The sequence below is a fragment of the Camelina sativa genome, chromosome 7 (genome assembly GCF_030686135.1).
Source record: "Camelina sativa cultivar CO46 ecotype springtype chromosome 7, ASM3068613v1".
NCBI lineage: Eukaryota > Viridiplantae > Streptophyta > Magnoliopsida > Brassicales > Brassicaceae > Camelina > Camelina sativa.
The window spans coordinates 3,129,887-3,147,439 of NC_141886.1; the positions used below are offsets into that span (position 1 = coordinate 3,129,887).

General features: G+C 32.9%; 4 protein-coding genes and 1 pseudogene across 5 annotated transcripts; 3 read left to right on the forward strand and 2 right to left on the reverse strand.

Moving 5' to 3' along the window:
- The first annotated feature begins 361 nt into the window (after positions 1-361).
- Positions 362-4,870, forward strand: LOC104700132 (uncharacterized). Of its 2 annotated transcripts, none has more exons than XM_087456680.1 (13): positions 362-594; positions 2,392-2,644; positions 2,719-2,795; positions 2,893-3,052; positions 3,139-3,163; positions 3,235-3,324; positions 3,403-3,565; positions 3,643-3,719; positions 3,789-3,855; positions 3,943-4,014; positions 4,092-4,231; positions 4,328-4,401; positions 4,573-4,870. In XM_087456680.1, the coding sequence occupies exons 2-13, from the start codon at positions 2,401-2,403 to the stop codon at positions 4,653-4,655; spliced, it is 1,272 nt and encodes a 423-aa protein (XP_087312806.1). In that variant the 5' UTR covers positions 362-594; positions 2,392-2,400; the 3' UTR covers positions 4,656-4,870. The 2 variants fall into 2 exon arrangements, with proteins under 2 accessions (XP_087312806.1, XP_087312805.1); XM_087456679.1 differs by having other exon boundaries at positions 425-594; positions 4,328-4,413.
- Positions 4,871-5,598: 728 nt separating this feature from the next.
- On the reverse strand, positions 5,599-6,279 carry LOC104704235 (putative F-box protein At2g33200 pseudogene; annotated as a pseudogene).
- A 1,629-nt stretch (positions 6,280-7,908) lies between these two features.
- On the forward strand, positions 7,909-11,119 carry LOC147940778 (uncharacterized). Its single transcript, XM_087456593.1, has 3 exons — positions 7,909-8,067; positions 8,197-8,277; positions 9,414-11,119. Exons 2-3 carry the CDS (start codon positions 8,215-8,217, stop codon positions 10,089-10,091), a joined length of 741 nt encoding a protein of 246 aa, XP_087312719.1. The 5' UTR covers positions 7,909-8,067; positions 8,197-8,214; the 3' UTR covers positions 10,092-11,119.
- LOC104753999 (uncharacterized) lies at positions 10,112-11,875 on the forward strand. Its single transcript, XM_087458264.1, has 3 exons — positions 10,112-11,119; positions 11,196-11,478; positions 11,853-11,875. Exons 1-3 carry the CDS (start codon positions 10,112-10,114, stop codon positions 11,873-11,875), a joined length of 1,314 nt encoding a protein of 437 aa, XP_087314390.1.
- A 175-nt stretch (positions 11,876-12,050) lies between these two features.
- On the reverse strand, positions 12,051-15,092 carry LOC147940779 (uncharacterized). The gene is made up of 6 exons (XM_087458266.1): positions 14,235-15,092; positions 13,617-14,102; positions 13,433-13,483; positions 13,002-13,384; positions 12,788-12,912; positions 12,051-12,655 (listed from the first exon to the last, which is right to left on the reverse strand). Exons 1-6 carry the CDS (start codon positions 15,090-15,092, stop codon positions 12,051-12,053), a joined length of 2,508 nt encoding a protein of 835 aa, XP_087314392.1.
- Positions 15,093-17,553: the final 2,461 nt, after the last annotated feature.

Below are 17,553 nucleotides of genomic sequence, written 5' to 3' on the forward strand. Positions count from 1 at the left end.
TTATTTGTTCGTTTTATTAATCCACCAAAAAAAAAAAAAAAACACGACGTGGCTGTCCATTGTAACCATTTCCTCGTGCTCGGGGAATTGTTTCTTTTTATTTAATTGTTTAAATTGACAAACATTCAAAGTTCTCAAGTAGCAAGTTTCATGTGATGTGACTAAAAATCATTAAACATAAAACCGAACACTCAAGCGGAAATAAATTTCTTTTAAAATATTCATTCCAAAATTTCTTTACTACATTTTTGGAGATAAATATGATAAAATAAGGACAAAAAAAGCAAATGAAGATAGGAGAGGAGAGGTCATTAAATCGTACGGCTATAAACAGAAGTGCACAAGTCAGAACAATGAAATCGTTTACATGGAATCACACACCAAAGCATGTCTATTTTTATTTTAAAATCTTTTTGAGTTTCGAACCGCTGCTTCTTCTTTATACTCTCTGCGTGATTATCGTGTGTCAGAGAACACTCAACTCACACTTCATCTCCCCAAGCTTCTTTTTCCTTGGTCCTTCTCATTCTCTAGCTTCTGTGTCTAGTTTTACATAAGCAAAAATTCCAACCAGAGCCAAAAAAAAAAAAAAAGGTCAGATTTTTTAACCGGAAATTTAAATTCTTTTTCTTTAATTACTGATACAATGGTTATGGATCTGATTCTCTGTTTTGGAGTTCCTATTTTTGACATGTAAAATTTTTATGTTCTTGTTCTTTTGCCTTTAGATTCTAGAGATTTTATCAATCGCTAGGCGGAATTGTGTTGCATTAGAAGAGACATCATTGTCTCGTATTTCTGAAATAAAAATGTCTCTTTTTTTTTTTTTTTGAGGATGATAATAATGTTATTGACTACACTTTACAAAATCGCTAAACATGAGCAACATTGCCTAATTGGGATAAAAACAGTCAAAAAAAAACTTTCATGAAAGTTCAACGCTTTCAAATTGTCTTTATCTATTAGTCCTGTGATATGGACTGTTTTTTTAAGGTAAAATTTGCTCTGTTTTGGACATGAAAAAAATCCAATGTTTTAATATACCTTTTATTTTAGAGTTTGTTCTTTGTCATCATCAATTCAGATCTAATCACTCGTTACTTTAGACAAGAGAGCTTTGGTTCTTACTTCTTAGGCCATCATTAATGGGAGAACACAAAGGTGTTCTAAGCCCCAAAAAATTATAAAAATAATGAATAATGGCTTAGAACACTTTTTTAGTTCTTTATGTAGAACTGATTTAAGCCCAATTCTTATTTGACGTGGCTTCATGTGATTGGACAAGATTTTTTGGAAAAAAAGAAAATATTTCATTTATATAAGTATGCAATTTAAATGTTAATTTATAAGTTTTTATAATTGTAATATGTTTAAGAATATTATATTAATTTATAAGTATACAATTGCTTTTATATAAGTAAGCAATTTAAATGTTAATTTATAAGTTTTTATAATTGTAATATGTTTAAGAATATTATATTAATTTATAAGTATACAATTGCTTTTATATAAGTAAGCAATTTAAATATTATTTTATAAGTTTTTATAATTTGTAAAATGTTTATGAATATTATTTCACTATATCTTTATTCTAAGAACACCATAATTAGTTCTCCCATTTTTTTTACCTATGATCTTAACAACTGATCTAACATTATTTTCACTATATATTTAATCTAAGAACACAAAAAAAAGTTCTCCCATTAATGATGCCCTTAGGCCATCTTTATAGGGAGAACATGAGAAGTGTTCTTAGCCCAAAAAAAATAGAAAAATAATGAATAGTGGCTTAGAACACTTTTTTTAGTTCTTGATGTAGAACTGATCTTGGCTCAGTTCTAAGCTGACGTGGCAAGCTGTGAATGGATACAATTTTTTGCAAACAATTTTTCACAAATTAAAAGAGGATCTGATTGAGAATATATGGAATAAATTTGGACAGTAAACTATATATTAATTAAATAAAATGTTTGTGTGCTTTAATTAATTAATATGTTTTTTTTTATCTTTAATGTTTTTGTTGTTTCATAAAAATTTGGTATTGTATTTTGAATTTTAGTAAAAGTTTTATAAGTTTGCAATTAAAATGTTATTATATAAATTTTGATAATTGTAATAAGTTTAAGAATATTCTATTATTAAATCTTAAGATCTTAAACATGTTCTCCCAATAACAAACTTCTTAACAAAAGTTCTTAACTGCTGATCTTACATTATTTTCACAATATTTATACTCTAAGAACACCCTAAATTGATCTCCCTATAAAGATGCCCTTAGGATTCTCAATTCTGTATAGTGCAAAGTAGCATTCAAAATAAACACTGTTGTTCTCAACATTTTGCAGTATTTTCTATTTTTTCTTGGTTATTCGATTTTATTTTTTCTTGTAGGTTTTGACAATGAATGGATCAGCGGAAGCTGCTGCTACACGGACGACATCATTGCAGGTCAGTCATGGTGATTTAGAGGCTGCTCATCTAGATGAACTCATGAGGGAAATAGAACAGAGGAGTCTTTATTACTACCAAGAGAAAAACAGCTCCTTGAGAGCTCGTTATGTCTACGGAACCATCTTCTTGATTATAAACCTATGCGCTTGGTTCATCCGTGACTACGCACACAAAGCTCTAGCCTTGCTTCCACGTAAAAGTCATATAAGTCTTTTGAGATATATTTAAAATGTTCGAATTTTAAATATACTCTCTCATCAAATGCAGATGTCCGTAGTTGCGGACCTGAAGGAAGTGATTGTTTCCATACGCTTGGAGTACTCCGCGTGAGTCTAGGATGTTTCGTATCCTTATAGGAAATGAAATCTTTTGCTGATAGAATCATAACGTTTGAGTAATTACTTATATAGGTACCCTTTTATGTATCCCTTAACAATTAAGATATTTTACCTTGTTATGTTCCTGTCAACATGGAACATAACGAAACTCCACGAATTTCAAAATAGTTGGCACTCGAATTACTGGAGCTTCAAGTTTCTCTTGCTGGTTTTAGCTATGGTAGCTTCTTTCTTCATACCTCAGCTTTACATCCAAATCTACGGTATGTTTCTATCTCACTATAGCTCTATAATCTTTTCCATTTGATCTGATCGGTTTTGGATCACGACAATGATGTTTTCTTTACAGGGGAGATCGCGCGTGTTGGTGCAGGGTAATATCAACTTTTAAGCTGCTCTCTAGAGAAACACATGATTCTCACATACCATTTCTCTATGGTTGCAGGATATTTCTTGGTCTTCAACTTGTAAGTGTTATCGAATTCATCACTTGGTGGAATAACTATTGGATGCCACATGACCAAAGTAAGCAAAGGTAAGCAAGTTTAAACAAAGTGTTGTATCTATGTTGATATATCACTTGTTAGTTAATACTGTGTTTTCTGCTCTGCAGCTGCTCCTTTGGATTGGCCATGTCAACAGTATTCTACATCGGTTCTGTTTGCGGGATAGCAGTGATGTACTACTTATATGCTGCTTGTGTCCTCAATATGTTCTTCATCTCATGCACTGTTGTTATTCTAACCGTTATGATGGTTATGTCCTTGCATTCAAAGGTACATTTCCTAACTTTTGCTTGATGGTAACACAATGATTGATATTTGCTTCGAATAGCTGATGCTTTGAACTAAAGGTGAAGAATAGAGGACTTTTGTCTTCCGGGATTATGGCTTCCTACATTGTCTTCCTATGTTGGTCTGCGATCAGAAGGTAAAAATATATTACTTTTGGTTTGGTTAGTTCTTCAAAGTATTTACTAAAGTACATGTTCTATATCAGTGAACCTTCACATACAAAATGCAATGCGCATACTCAAAACGGTCATACTGATTGGATTACAATACTGGTAAGAGCTCAAATCCTCTTCTTGAGTTCTTGCTTACTTATAAATTTAATCTAACTTGTTTCTTTTTGTTCTTTTGCCTTTGTTCAGAGTTTCCTTATAGCTATAGGCTCCATTGTCATGGCAACATTTTCAACAGGGATCGATTCAGAATCCTTCAGGGTAAGTTAGTTTACTTTTATAATCTCAGCTTGAAAATCAATATTTTTGTGCAAGAGACATTTTAATCTTGATTACAGTTCGAGTTCCGCAAAGATGAAGCTAAAGAAGAAGAAGATATACCATACAGCTATGGATTCTTCCACCTTGTGTTCTCCTTAGGAGCAATGTACTTTGCTATGTTGTTTATCAGCTGGAACCTTTCACATTCATCTCGAGAGTAAGGAAAAATTCCCATCTGCATCTTCCTATTTGAAACAGCAAAACTTAGAATCATGACTGTGAAATTTTTGTATTATTTATGTAACACACATAGATGGAGCATTGATGTTGGGTGGACAAGCACATGGGTGAAGATAGTGAACGAGTGGTTTGCTGCAGGGATTTACCGTAAGTTAGAATGTATAACTAAAATGGTTTCAGCTCTTGATCTAACAGATTCTCTAAATGAGAAATTAAGTAACAAACACTTTGCAATCAAATCCTTATAAGTTATACCAATTAGGTAAAGTTAATGCCATATTTGTATACTGAGTTTGGGTTTTTATGGGTTTTATACAGTGTGGAAGTTGATCTCTCCTATTGTGAGACAGCCTAGAGTTCATGAACAACCTCAGCCATTAGCAGCAGAAGTGGACAGATAGATAGATAGATAGATGAAGTGAAAATGATCTGATCACATTATTTGAAGTTAATACAGAATCATTGAGGTCATTTTAATTCTTGATAAACTTGTTCTTATCAAGTTCATTCATTAAACATAATCCAATGTACATCCTATGATGAAGTCAGAGCAAAAGAAAAGATTCTTGACTTCTTCAACTAGATTTGATTTATTGATTCTTGAAACTGTGCTTAATCGCAAATGTAGATTTATGTAAACAAAACATGAAAGAGTAAGGGGTAAACGAATGAATCCGAGGTTAATTATATTTTCTTATCAGATCCTGGAACAAGCAAAAAGCGAACCGAGACCAGCTTATTTTGGTCGTAGCAAGATCATAAACACCGGTACTACTTTGAAAGGTTGGCTTCGACACAGGCGACCAAACATCAGCAGCAACGAAATACATAGATAGAATTGTTGCTGTTGGATGAACCCCTCACCAAAAGCCAACAACATCTCATCATCATCTAAAGAATATACTCTTTCCCATTCGGTTCCTTCAACATACTTTAAGCATATCCAGGAAAAAACCACTGCGGAATCTCCGAGTAAGCATCACCTATTTGTTCAGACCATGTGACTGTACTTGTCGCAAGATGGAACACACCGCAATGTTTTTGATCTAGCCAAAGATCGTATCCAACAAAAAAGATGGAACCACCATCATTGACAGATGTTCTTACAGTGACTCCATGACCAAAAATCAACATCTCATCTCCAAGAGAGTCTACTCTTTCCCATTTCCCACTCTCAAAATCCATCTTAAAGATTTGAAACACATACTTGTCTTTGCACACTCTAGAGCTCTGAATGACCATAACCTCTCCCTTGTTCGTGACCAGTAATCTCCTTTTCCAAATGCTTTCCGTTCGTGCCATCTCGAAGCTGAACCGATGATTAAGATAAGGGTTTTCGAGTGACTATCTCGGGGAATCTCCAGAGAAATCAAGAATCTTGATGTAGTGCTCAAGAGTAAACACATAAAGCTTATTATCCTTAAACGCCATATCACTACACTTTGTGCCTCGAATATTCCTTCGCCATGCTTCATCGCCTTTCTTGAACGTGAACAACAAGTTTCGTTTGTAAGCCCAAGCGACGACATAATCCCTTGTTCTCTCGTTAATCCACACAACAGCTAATCCTGATACCAAGTCCCCACGATCGATGTAATACTCCCACTCCTCTAAGTCGTCATCATCATGTTCGATCCCAATAAACGATAACTCCAGAGGCGGGAGGTGAATCTTTACCTTAGTAAACACGTTCAAAAGATTGAAATTTATACGAAGATCTGCCACCAGGAGCCAGTTGCTGGAGACAGCGATACAATAGGTTTTGGTTTTGGAATACTCTGATAAGTCGAGTTCGGGATGTTCGAATTCTCGGATCTTGTCGTCATCTTCGGGATCGTATAACAAACTAGAGTTCTTTCCCAATAGAATTCGCCATAGATACAGAGTTCGCTTACATGTTGCGGACACGACATTCCAGTTTGAGCAAACGGTCCTTGTTCGATGAAAATCCTTATTGTTTAAGATTTTGAAGATCGATCGCAAGAGATCCGGACAAAGATCTGACCAATCATGATTTTCAGACATTGTCGTCCCACGTAAAACAAAAAGAATTCATATGAGTGTAAAATAATTTAGGGTTTGGTTTGGAGAGACGAGAGAACTATTAGAGGATGTATCCAATCAAACATAACAAATTCTATGTTATTAAATCATAGATTTTAAAGAATCTTAAGAAATTCAATGTTATTAAATTGTGATTTAAAAAATTAAACTTGAAAATCCATCTATTATTTAAAAACGAGGATTAGATTTTAAAAAACTTTATATTTTAGAGAATTTTCTTAGTTAAGTCTAAATATAATGGTTTCAAATGAGATTTGGAATTTTTCTACAATATAATAGATCATAACAAGTTATCTAAAATCATCAAAATCAAATCATTTAAATCTTTAAAACATAGGATTGAATCCATTAATATTTGGGTCTTTGGAATACTAATTTGTACACCTGTCTTTTAATCGTACGGCTAACAACAGAGGCGTCCAAAAGGCTCGATTAGGACTGGGCATAAAAACCGTACCCGAATATCCAATGTGAAACCCGACTCGGAAAACCGGGTTCGAGTTGGATATGGGTTTGCCTATAAAACTCTATTGAGTTTTATTTTCTAATACACGTGGGTTCGGGTTAGGGTCGAGTAATACCCGGTACTCGTTTGGGTACCCATTTAACCCGAACATATAAACATATTTATAATATTTATCATTAATATAATGCAATTACTCCAAAATTATGATTATAATTCTGAATATTTCTGTTAGTTTTATAGCTAAATATCAAAAATAATCAAAATCTCTAAAATATTTTGTCACATAAGTCAAAATTTAACTGAATTTGTTTAAATTGAATTAATTTTAGTTACATTTTTTCGGGTACCCGGTAGTTCGGATACTAATCGGGTTCTAAAATTTGTAACCCAAACCGACCTGAATCCGATAGTAGCCAAACCGAACCGAACCCATATATCTAAAAATACCTAATAAATTCTATTTTTTTAAACCTGTTTACCCGACCCGAATGCGGGTTAGCTGAATGCCCAGCCCTAAACCGCTCTGCCCTAGACTGCAACAAACTTCAGATCCTGACTATGAAACTGTATCCTTACAATTAGAATGGATAACATAATTTTTTTTTTAATGAGGAATTGGGCTAATTGCTAGTGAGCCTAATTATATTGGATACATACCATTGAGCACAGTCACCCACCTTACGGCCAACTAAACTACTCATAGGCCCAGAGAGCTTTCAAATCTTTAATGATTTTGAGATGTCTTTTATCTTTTTTTTATCTTTTTTTTTTTTCTTTTTTTTTGGTCAAAGAGATGTCTTTTATCTATCTATCTATCTTTTGGGATAATTGCAGAGAAAAAGAAAAATCAATCTACAAAAATTCATGTATTAATTATTTTAGAGAGATTTGCTATAATAACCTAGAATTTATTAGAAACAACTAAACTAACCTATTAAGATTTTAAAAGATTTGTAAAGTATATTTTTACCATATTATCCCTTCACATATTATTCATTTTCCTTCCTAACTACATAAATATTGTAATAATCACATATAAAATATTACATTAAATGTTCAGAATATTATTTGAAAACAAAATTTAAATTAGGAAATATTAGGAAAATGAAATTAATAAAGAAAACAATTTAATAAGTGAATCAAATGAAAAAGAAAATATTTTTTAAAAAGATGAAACATTTGACATAGTCAGTCATTTTCAACCTTCGACCATGATATCCACTGTTCATCTTCTACAATTTTAAGTACATCAAAACCATTGGTTAATCATTGAAGTGGAAACGGTAAGCTTCTGTTCATCTTCGACCATGTCACTAAACCTTCTGTTTGTATTAAAAAATTAGTTTGACTATGATTCAGTGTTATATTGCATATTGTATGAGAATTTTAATTAATAAGATTTTGGTTTGTAGGATTTTTGAATACAATCAATGGTGAATAACAAACGCAACTGTAACCTTAATCTCCAGTATTCAACGATCATCGAGATGGAGGTAACTCTTCTAGAAGTTTTATTGATGTGGAATATGAAAAGTTTAATTAGTCTGCCATGTTTTGGCTGACTTCGTGAAGATGAGCTCTTCCAAAGTCTGCGTTTTTTGGTAGATTTGGATTTATCATCAAATTTACTATTAAGTCTATAGATAATCAGCAGATTTAGTAGCTAGTCTACGGAGATTCATAGACTTCGGTGAAGTCTTCTCTTTTTTAGTAGATTTCAAAATTATATTTTGTCAGACTTATAGTTAGTCTATGGAGATTCATAGACTTCGGTGAAGTCTTCTCTTTTTTAGTAGATTTCAAAAATATATTTTGTCAGACTTATAGTTAGTCTACGGAGATTCATAGACTTCGGTGAAGTCTTCTATTTTTTAGTAGATTTCAAAAATATATGTTGTCAGACTTATAGTTAGTCTGCGGAGATTCATAGACTTCGGTGAAGTCTTCTCTTTTTTGGTAGATTTCAAAAATATATTTTGCCAGACTTATAGTTAGCCTGCGGAGATTCATAGACTTCGGTGAAGTCTTCTCTTTTTTGGTAGATTTCAAAAATATATTTTGTCAGACTTATAGTTAGTCTACGGAGATTCATAGACTTCGGTGAAGTCTTCTATTTTTTAGTAGATTTCAAAAATATATGTTGTCAGACTTATAGTTAGTCTGCGGAGATTCATAGACTTCGGTGAAGTCTTCTCTTTTTTGGTAGATTTCAAAAATATATTTTGCCAGACTTATAATTAGTCTGCGGAGATATATAGACTTCGGTGAAGTCTTCACATTTTTGGTAGACTTCTTAAATATATTTTGTCAGACTTATAGTTAGTCTGCGGAGATTCATAGACTTCGGTGAAATCTTCGTATTTTTGGTAGACTTCAAAAAAATATTTTGTTAGACTTATAGTTAGTCTGCGGAGATACATGTAGACTTCGGTGAATTCTTCGCATTTTTGGTAGACTTCTTAAATAGATTTTGTCAAGTTAGTCTGCCGACTTGTAGTTAGTTTGTGGATGGTATTCTGTGTTTTGGGAGACTTCTAATATTAATTTTAGCAGACTTGTTTGTTAGTATTTCTTTTCATGCTCCATCATTCTTGATTCACTTTACTAATCAAATTCTTTTATTTTACAGGAAACTAAAAACAATGATGAAACAAGTGGCACCATTGATGAGGGTGGTGAACATGAAGAAAAAAGTGGTACTCTTGATGGATATTGTATAGATGAGGAAAAAAGTGGCACTCTTGATGGATGTGGTGAAGAGGAAGTCGAAAGTTGTTTACAATACAATGTCTGTGACGAAGAGGTCAAAAGTGGTATAATTGCTGGATGTGGTGGTGATGAGAAAAAAAGTCTTACATTTGCTGAATTCGACGAAGACGAATATTATTGTCGTTCAATTGATGGTAATGAAGCGTCTTCTTCAGATATGTCTTTTAGTGGTAAGATCGAAAAGCAAATGATTCGAGGTTTAGAAGGTCTAAACACCACTGCACAGACTCTTGAGCGTATATGGGTAGGGCAAATATATGATAGTAAGGAAGAGTTGCAGTTTAAGTTACGTATGATCACAATTTTTCAGAATTTTGATTATACAACCATCAAGTCTACAAAAACTTTGCTAGTGCTGAATTGTTATGTCCCTGGTTGTTCTTGGAGGATCCGTGCATCAACGATTAGAAGATCTTCTCAGTTTAAGGTACGAAAGTACATAGATATTCATACATGTCCTGTTACTAAAAGGTGTTCTCGTCATCGACAAGCAACATCAAAATGCTTTGGAGAGTTGTATTTGGCAAAATTAGTGTAGGAATAAGACCTATGCATATAATGGATGTGATGAAGGCAATGTATGGTATTGACATTGATTACTGGAAAGCATACAAAGCATTAGTGCAGGCACGTGAGATGGTAAGAGGTACATGGGAGAGTGGGTATGCTGATTTGCCTTCTTTTCTGCATAGAATTAAGGCAGCAAATCCAGGTACAATTACCGAACTTGAATGCGATGAAGAAGATAGATTTAAGTATTTATTCATTGCATTTGGTGCATGTATCAATGGTTTTCAGTTTATAAGAAATGTGATTGTGGTGGATGGGACTCATTTGAAAGGAAAGTTCTTGGGTGTTTTGCTTGTAGCTGTTGGGCAAGATGGAAATGGTAAGATATTCCCCCTAGCTTTTGGAATTGTAGATTCTGAAAATGATGTTGCATGGGAGTGGTTTCTAACTCAGTTACGTACAATATGCCCCGACCATCAAGAGCTGGTTTTGATTTCTGATAGACACAAATCGATTGGTAAAACAATTAGCAAGGTGTTTCCATTAGCTCATCGGGGAATATGTACATATCATCTCCATCAAAATCTTCTCAAGAATTACAAAGGTAGTAGTTTATTGATCTTGGTAAAAAGAGCCATGAGAGCTTACAGAGTTTCTGAGTTCACTACGATATTCAATGACATTCGAATTCAAAAGCCTGAGCTTGCGACATATTTGGAGAAGGTTGATGTTCGTTTGTGGTCTCGAGCAAATTTTCCAGGAAATAGGTATGGTATAATGACAAGCAACATCGCCGAGTCTATGAATAAAGTTCTTTTAAATGCACGTGAATATCCTATTGCTTGTTTATTAGATGAGTTACGAAAGTTGATTTCAAAGTGGTTTATGAGACGTCGGGAGCGCGCTATGTCACAACCAACTCTGTTCACTCCGAAAGTTGAAAAAACATTGAAAATAAGAACTGTTATTGCCAATACTCTTTATGTGCAACACATAGATGCTCATCGTAGCCATGTCACTGGCGGTGATCTTGCTTGTGTCGTTGATCTACAACAGGTACCTTTTTTTTTCTTTTCGTAATTCATATATGTTAAGACTTAATTTACTAAAATCCTTTTTCCACTTGTAATAGATGCGTTGCACTTGTCGCGTTTATAATATTGATAAGATTCCATGTGAACACGCTCTTGCTGCTGCTATGAAGCGTCCCAATCTATCCGAAGAAACACTCATACATCGTTACTACACAAAAATCTATTGGTACAATGCATATGTTGAGTCTATTAATCCAGAAGATGTTGAATTGGAGTCTCCGCTTGATATAGCAAACAAAAGATGTCTTCCACCGGAGGAAATTCGTGGTGCTGGTAGACCAAAGAAGTCAAGATACCTTTTTGCACTTGAAAAGGCGATGGGTAAAAAACTATTCAAAAAAAAGAAGAAGAATAAGAAGTTATGTGAGAAATCATCAACCCAGAAGTTACATAAACATCATACATGTTCACAATGTAAAATGGCTGGACATAATCGTGCAACTTGCAATAACATTTAATTATTATTTTCTTCAGGTACTTTAACATATTGTTTTTGAGAATTATGCTTTGGTTTTCAGATTATTTTCTTCATTTAATTTAGTGAAGTGTCATATTCATATGAAGTTGCATGTGGTGGCTACCACACGTGTTGTTACAACTTACAAGTAATACTCTCTTATTTTATATATATTGAGTCGTTTATGTATCTTGCACATGCATGTCCTGCTTAAATTTCTTTTTGTTGTTCTTTATAGAGGCACATGAATGTCCTGCTTAAATTTGATTATTAGATATGGAAGACTGTTCAAAGCATCATTGAAAAGCATAATCATCATTTGAAATGTAAATTTAAAGTCTGTAAAAATCTGAAACGCACAAAATATATGAATATTGTGATAGAAATGAAGCAGCCATAACTAGTCAAAATAAATGAAAAATCAATAGAGATATAATCACTCATGGTCATTTGTTCCAATTGGGATTGGGTTAGAGACTGTTCGACCATCTTGCTCTGTCTCGTCAAAAATCTCAGCTGCAAGCTTCTCTCTAACCATTTTGATGCTTGTATCAGATAGAGGCTGCGTAAACTCAGCGTTTAATGCATGGCATTCGACAAACTTTATAGCATATATTCCACAGTCACCCACTTTATGCATTTGGGGAATCTTGGTCCGCGGCCGTCGGATTTTGTATTGCTCGACACTCAGTTTTGCCTTTTCTATTGATGATGCAGCTGCTCGAAGTAAATGTGGTAACATATGAGCTATTGGCTTCACCGCTGTGACAATATCTTCATTCGTACTACCTTTATACCCACAATCAAAGACATCAACATAGCGATTCGGGATAGAAATGAACAGTCCTACCCAATGGTTTTTATTGACATGGAGAACACCATAAATATCATCCACCTTTGTCCTCCATTTCTTTCCTGTTTTAGCAAATGCAGGTAATTCCCCACTAACGTATTCAAATGCTCCGTTAGGAAAAATAGGAAGTGCTTTTGACTCTAGAAAATCCTTGTAACTTTTGGACCAAATTGTTGTGAAATAAGCATCTGTAAAAGCAATCCTTCACTTCTAAACACTTCTGGATTCTTCATTAATCTTAATCGCAACAAGTTCATGCCACTGTTAATATGCTGTTAAAAAAAGGACATAATAGATTATCATAAGAAAGCATAATATACTTGGAAAAAACTGAAACACGTTATTATTGAATGCAATAATAACCTCTTCATTTAGCCACTTTTGAGGAGTTCGCAGAAGATGAAAAAACTCCACGCCACTTTGCTGGGAGCCAATAGGGTATTCACTACAAGGTAACAAACGTTTACTTATTAAAACAAATGCAAAAGAATCACTACATTAGTAACATGACAGTCACATAGATAAACAACATACTTGTCCAATCGTAACCAATCGTCTAAAACTTTAACTTTTTGATCATCCACGAGTGCAAATGGATCATATCCATGTCCAACAATTGCCACTGACTGGTTTTCTGTTTTTGTGATACCTACAGCAGGTTGCGTACCTCGATATGGTGTTAGTAGAGACGGCCCCGGCTTCGTCTCCCTTTTACTCTTCTCTCGCACAATTTTAGTATCATGGTTCGTTTCCATGATTTTGATTGTCTTACCGATTTTCATCTGTTTAAATGTCTCTATATTAGAAGCAGTGGGTTGAAATATCTTTACCCGAGAAGATTGTTGCGGCTGCTCGTTGCAGTTTTTTTTTGGGTCTCGTCCATCCACTATACTCTCTTCATCTGAATTGACCACTTTTTATCTTGTACCATTTAGTACATCTAAGTTAGCATGCATTTCACCCACATGAGTTTCTTCATCGTCGCTAAAATCTCTTAGCTTGTATTCTTTTAAAACCTACATATACAAGAACCATGAAATTAAATATTAAATAGTAATCCATGAAAAATAACACCTACGCGGTGTTAAAATTTTCATATTAAAGAACAGAAAAATATATCAAAACAAGATTCTTATTACTATGACTTACCTCATTAGTCTTTAACTTCTCACTTAACAATGTTATTTCTTTCTCGAGAAGATCAACTCTTAAGCGCATCAATTCAATGATTTGTTGCTGGTTTTTCATAGCCTCTAATTGAGCGTCAAGCACCTCAATCTTTTTTGTTTGTTGGTCGATCCTCAACTGTAATGTTTCAACAGATTCACTAGAAATAATTGATGCTCTTGAATCCAATGTCTTCTTCATAGACATTGTATCCACCTCTCTTTTACGTTTCAATGATATCTTTGTATCATCGTCTGATCTGTTTTCCTCTTCAGCCTTTCCACATAATTCTTCCTTTATATTCTCTTCCAATTGTAAATCAGTCGAACCATCTTTCACCCAAGTAACAGTTTGCAAACTTCCTTCTTTGCATATGGCTTCAAGAAGAGCATCAATTTCCTTGTCAACAACAACATCCTCCCAAACAGCAGAAGTTAAATGTTTGACTATAACTTTTTTGATATTATTCTGCAATTCAAAGTAAAACACATATTAATGTTTCTCAAGATGAGACAAATTAAATCAGAACCAATAATAAAATTTGTCTCAAGCTATGATAGATTAAATCAAGACAAAAAACACAAGTAACAATATACATACCTCATCATTAACTACAATGGTATGGATATCAATGTTACTTTTCCCCTTTGTACCTTTGAACTTTAGAAGGGGAGGGCCATCAACATGTGATGGGCGACCAATCTTTGTTCCGAGACCAGGAACAATTATGTAAGCCCATATTTGAAGCGCTTGTGTAAATCCATGTATCGTGTATGATTGCGCGTTATAATCGATTCGTTTCACAGACTCAATAAGCTGTTTGAAAACCATTCTACCCCAGGGATATTTTTTGAACTTGGGCAAATCAAAAACCATCCGAGCTATTGGAGAACTAAGCCGCTTCTTATCATCATAGCCTAAAATCACAGATGCAATAGATAAGTATGCAAACCGAGTTTTGTCGTCGTCATCTGACCAAGTAGCAACATCTTCACACACTCTTCTCAAATCATTTTTGCAGGGATTCGTCTTTCCTTTGATTTTCAACTTTTTCCACAATTCTTTATGCAGTTTAGCTTCTACGTCAACCTCGCAATCATCTAGAAAAGGTGCACAATCCAAAGCTGTGATCTCTTCGAACTCCGACAAAGAGAATCGAGCTGGTTTATCACCAAACAAACACCAAATCTCATATTTTTTCTTGCATACAAGTTGTTTTGCAAGAAGATTTTCAACAACCTTAGAAGACCATGTGAATTTATTATCAACAAACCGTACGATGACTCCAAGAGGGGATTCACGGATGTTGTTCCACACTTCTTTTCCAACTGCACTTTCCACATCTTCCAAAAAGTCAGTTTTACTGTGATAATTGATGCTTTTCTTGGGTTTTGGTTCATAACCAAGTGAAAACAAACGCAAAGGAAATCCTAAATTGATGTTTGTTTGTGCCTCCATCCTGTAAAACATCCATAAAATTAATAAATAATCAGATAAAGTGAAAAGTAGAATAGAATATATCCATAGATAAAAGTGTAAGAATTTAGCTGGATTGAGTTTGTCATTCTAGAAGTAAAAGAAGTAAAACCCCCAAGAACAGAAAACAGAAAACAGAGAATTCAATTGTTTAATAGAAGTTTTAATCTAAACAAGAACAGAGGATTCTATAAACGAAATCGGAGGATAGAGGTTAATAATTAACAATAACCCAGTCCAGAAATCCAATTAACTTGAACAACTAAAACTAGTCAATAAGGAAAAAAGCATGATAGAGTTTGTCATTCTAGAAGTAAAATACCCTTGAACAGAAAATAAGAACAGATAACAGAGCATTGAATTGTTTAATAGAAGTTTTAATCTAAACTAGAACAGAGAATTATAGAAACGAAATCAGAGAATTCTAGAAATGAAATCAGAGAATAGGATTTTATAATTAAAAATAACCCAGCCCAAAAATCCAATTAACTTAACAACTAAAATTAGTCAATAAAGAAAAAGGCATAAGAGATGGAGTAAGAGATCTTACGTTGGTAGTGATTGAATTTGCTGTATATGGAGAACAAGAGAAGGATGTTTCACGTTTTGAAGCGGCGAGCACATGGAGAATGAAGAAAGTTTCTTTGACTCATGTTAATACCAAATTAGATCTTAAACAATTAATATATTTCCATAAATAATTAGAAATTAGATTTTAATTTAATAATTTTACGAAGAAAATCATTTGACATTTTTATTTTAGAAAGAAAAAGACAAAGGATAGTTTTGGTGTTATGAAAACTATTACACAAAAAGTAAGTTAGTCTAACAATAAAAATAAAATGAGGTTACCATGGCTAATCATTAATAAAAGTGGGTTATCATGGGTAATTCTCTCTTTTAAATAAAACGTATTTGATGATGATATTGTTATCACTGAATTGATGAGAACAATCGGTTTATAAGTTCTTTTGAAGTTCTTTTTTTCCTTGTGTTTAAACATCTTTAATTGTATGGAAATCAAATATGAGGAGAATTCCTTTGAGAAAAATTCTTGGGTTCACCCCTAGGGGTGAACCACTATTATTTACACTCTCTTAATTAACCAATCAAAATACAACAAACTCTCATGTTATATCATATTTATAAAATAAATCAAAATTAAAAAAAAAAAAAAAGACAAAACAAGTTAAGAAAACCAATTCTGTAGATTTTTTATTAATGAAATGATGTTGGTTTAGATTTATAAAGTAGAGTTTATATTTTACAATTAAACGAAATCATATGACGATTTTGGTTTACAAAATAGTGGTTAGGGTTTAGTTGTTACAATTAAACAAAATTATATGTCGTTTTGGGTTTACAAAAGAGTGGTTAGAGTTTCGGGGATATATTTTATAATTAAATGAAATTATATGTCGGTTTGGATTTACAAAAAAGTGGTTAGAGTTTAGGGTTTAGATTTTACAATTAAACGAAATTAAATTTCGGTTTGGGTTTATAAAAGAGTGGTTAGGGTTTAGATTTTAAAATTAAGAAAAATTATAAGTCGGTTTGGGTTTACAAAAGAGTGGTTAGAGTTTAGATTTTAAAATTAAGCAAAATTATATGTCGGTTTGGGTTTACAAAAGAGTGGTTAGGGTTTAGATTTTAAAATTAAGCAAAATTATATTTCGGTTTGGGTTTATAAAATAGTGGTTAGGGTTTAGATTTTAAAATTAAGCAAAATTATATGTCGGTTTGGCTTTACAAAGAGTGGTTAGGGTTTATATTTTAAAATTAAGCAAAATTATATGTCGGTTTGAGTTTATAAAATAGTGGTTAGGGTTTAAATTTTAATTTCGGTTTATAAAAAGAGTGATTTGGGTTTAGATGTTATAATTTAAAACTATAATATAATGTTTAGAATTAATAATTTGAAAATTAATTGATATACAGAATTTGTTTCCTTAATCAATAATTTGTTTCTTTAAGTAAGAGGGGGTGAATAAGAAATGTTCACCCCTAGGAGTGAATCCAAGAATTGTCCTTCTTTTGAAACGTGTATTGTTTGTAAGTTATTTCCTGGGTTCACCCTAGGGGTGAACAACTATCATTCACCCTCTCTTAATTAACCAATCAGAATACAACAATATGTCATGTCATATCATATTAAAAAAAAATCAAAATCAAAATAAAAAGATAATATAAATTAAGGAAACAAATTATGTAAATCTTTTATTAAGGAAATTATGTTGGTTTGGGTTATAAAAGAGGATTATAGTTTAAATTTGTAATTTGTTTGCCAAAAAAAAAAAAGGTTTAAATTTGTAATTTTAAAATTTTTATATCGGTTTAGGTTTATAAAGAATGGTTACGATTTAGATTTTATAATTAAACAAAATTATATATCGGTTTGGGTTTACAAAAAAGTGGTTAGGGTTTAAATTTTACAATTAAATGA

Coding starts and splice junctions, on each gene's coding strand:
- LOC104700132 (XM_087456679.1), top strand. CDS start 2,401: ATGAATGGATCAGCGGAAGCTGCTGCTACACGGACGACATCATTGCAG. Junction 2,796..2,892: donor GCGTGAGTCTAGGATGTTTC/GTATCCTTATAG, acceptor TTAACAATTAAG/ATATTTTACCTTGTTATGTT. Junction 3,325..3,402: donor CATGACCAAAGTAAGCAAAG/GTAAGCAAGTTT, acceptor TCTGCTCTGCAG/CTGCTCCTTTGGATTGGCCA.
- LOC147940778 (XM_087456593.1), top strand. CDS start 8,215: ATGGTGAATAACAAACGCAACTGTAACCTTAATCTCCAGTATTCAACG. Junction 8,278..9,413: donor CAACGATCATCGAGATGGAG/GTAACTCTTCTA, acceptor TTTATTTTACAG/GAAACTAAAAACAATGATGA.
- LOC104753999 (XM_087458264.1), top strand. CDS start 10,112: ATGGATGTGATGAAGGCAATGTATGGTATTGACATTGATTACTGGAAA. Junction 11,120..11,195: donor GTGTCGTTGATCTACAACAG/GTACCTTTTTTT, acceptor CACTTGTAATAG/ATGCGTTGCACTTGTCGCGT. Junction 11,479..11,852: donor TGCACTTGAAAAGGCGATGG/GTAAAAAACTAT, acceptor TGTTCTTTATAG/AGGCACATGAATGTCCTGCT.
- LOC147940779 (XM_087458266.1), bottom strand. CDS start 15,092: ATGGAGGCACAAACAAACATCAATTTAGGATTTCCTTTGCGTTTGTTT. Junction 13,484..13,616: donor AGAAGTTAAAGACTAATGAG/GTAAGTCATAGT, acceptor TTGTATATGTAG/GTTTTAAAAGAATACAAGCT. Junction 12,913..13,001: donor GATTGGTTACGATTGGACAA/GTATGTTGTTTA, acceptor GTTACCTTGTAG/TGAATACCCTATTGGCTCCC.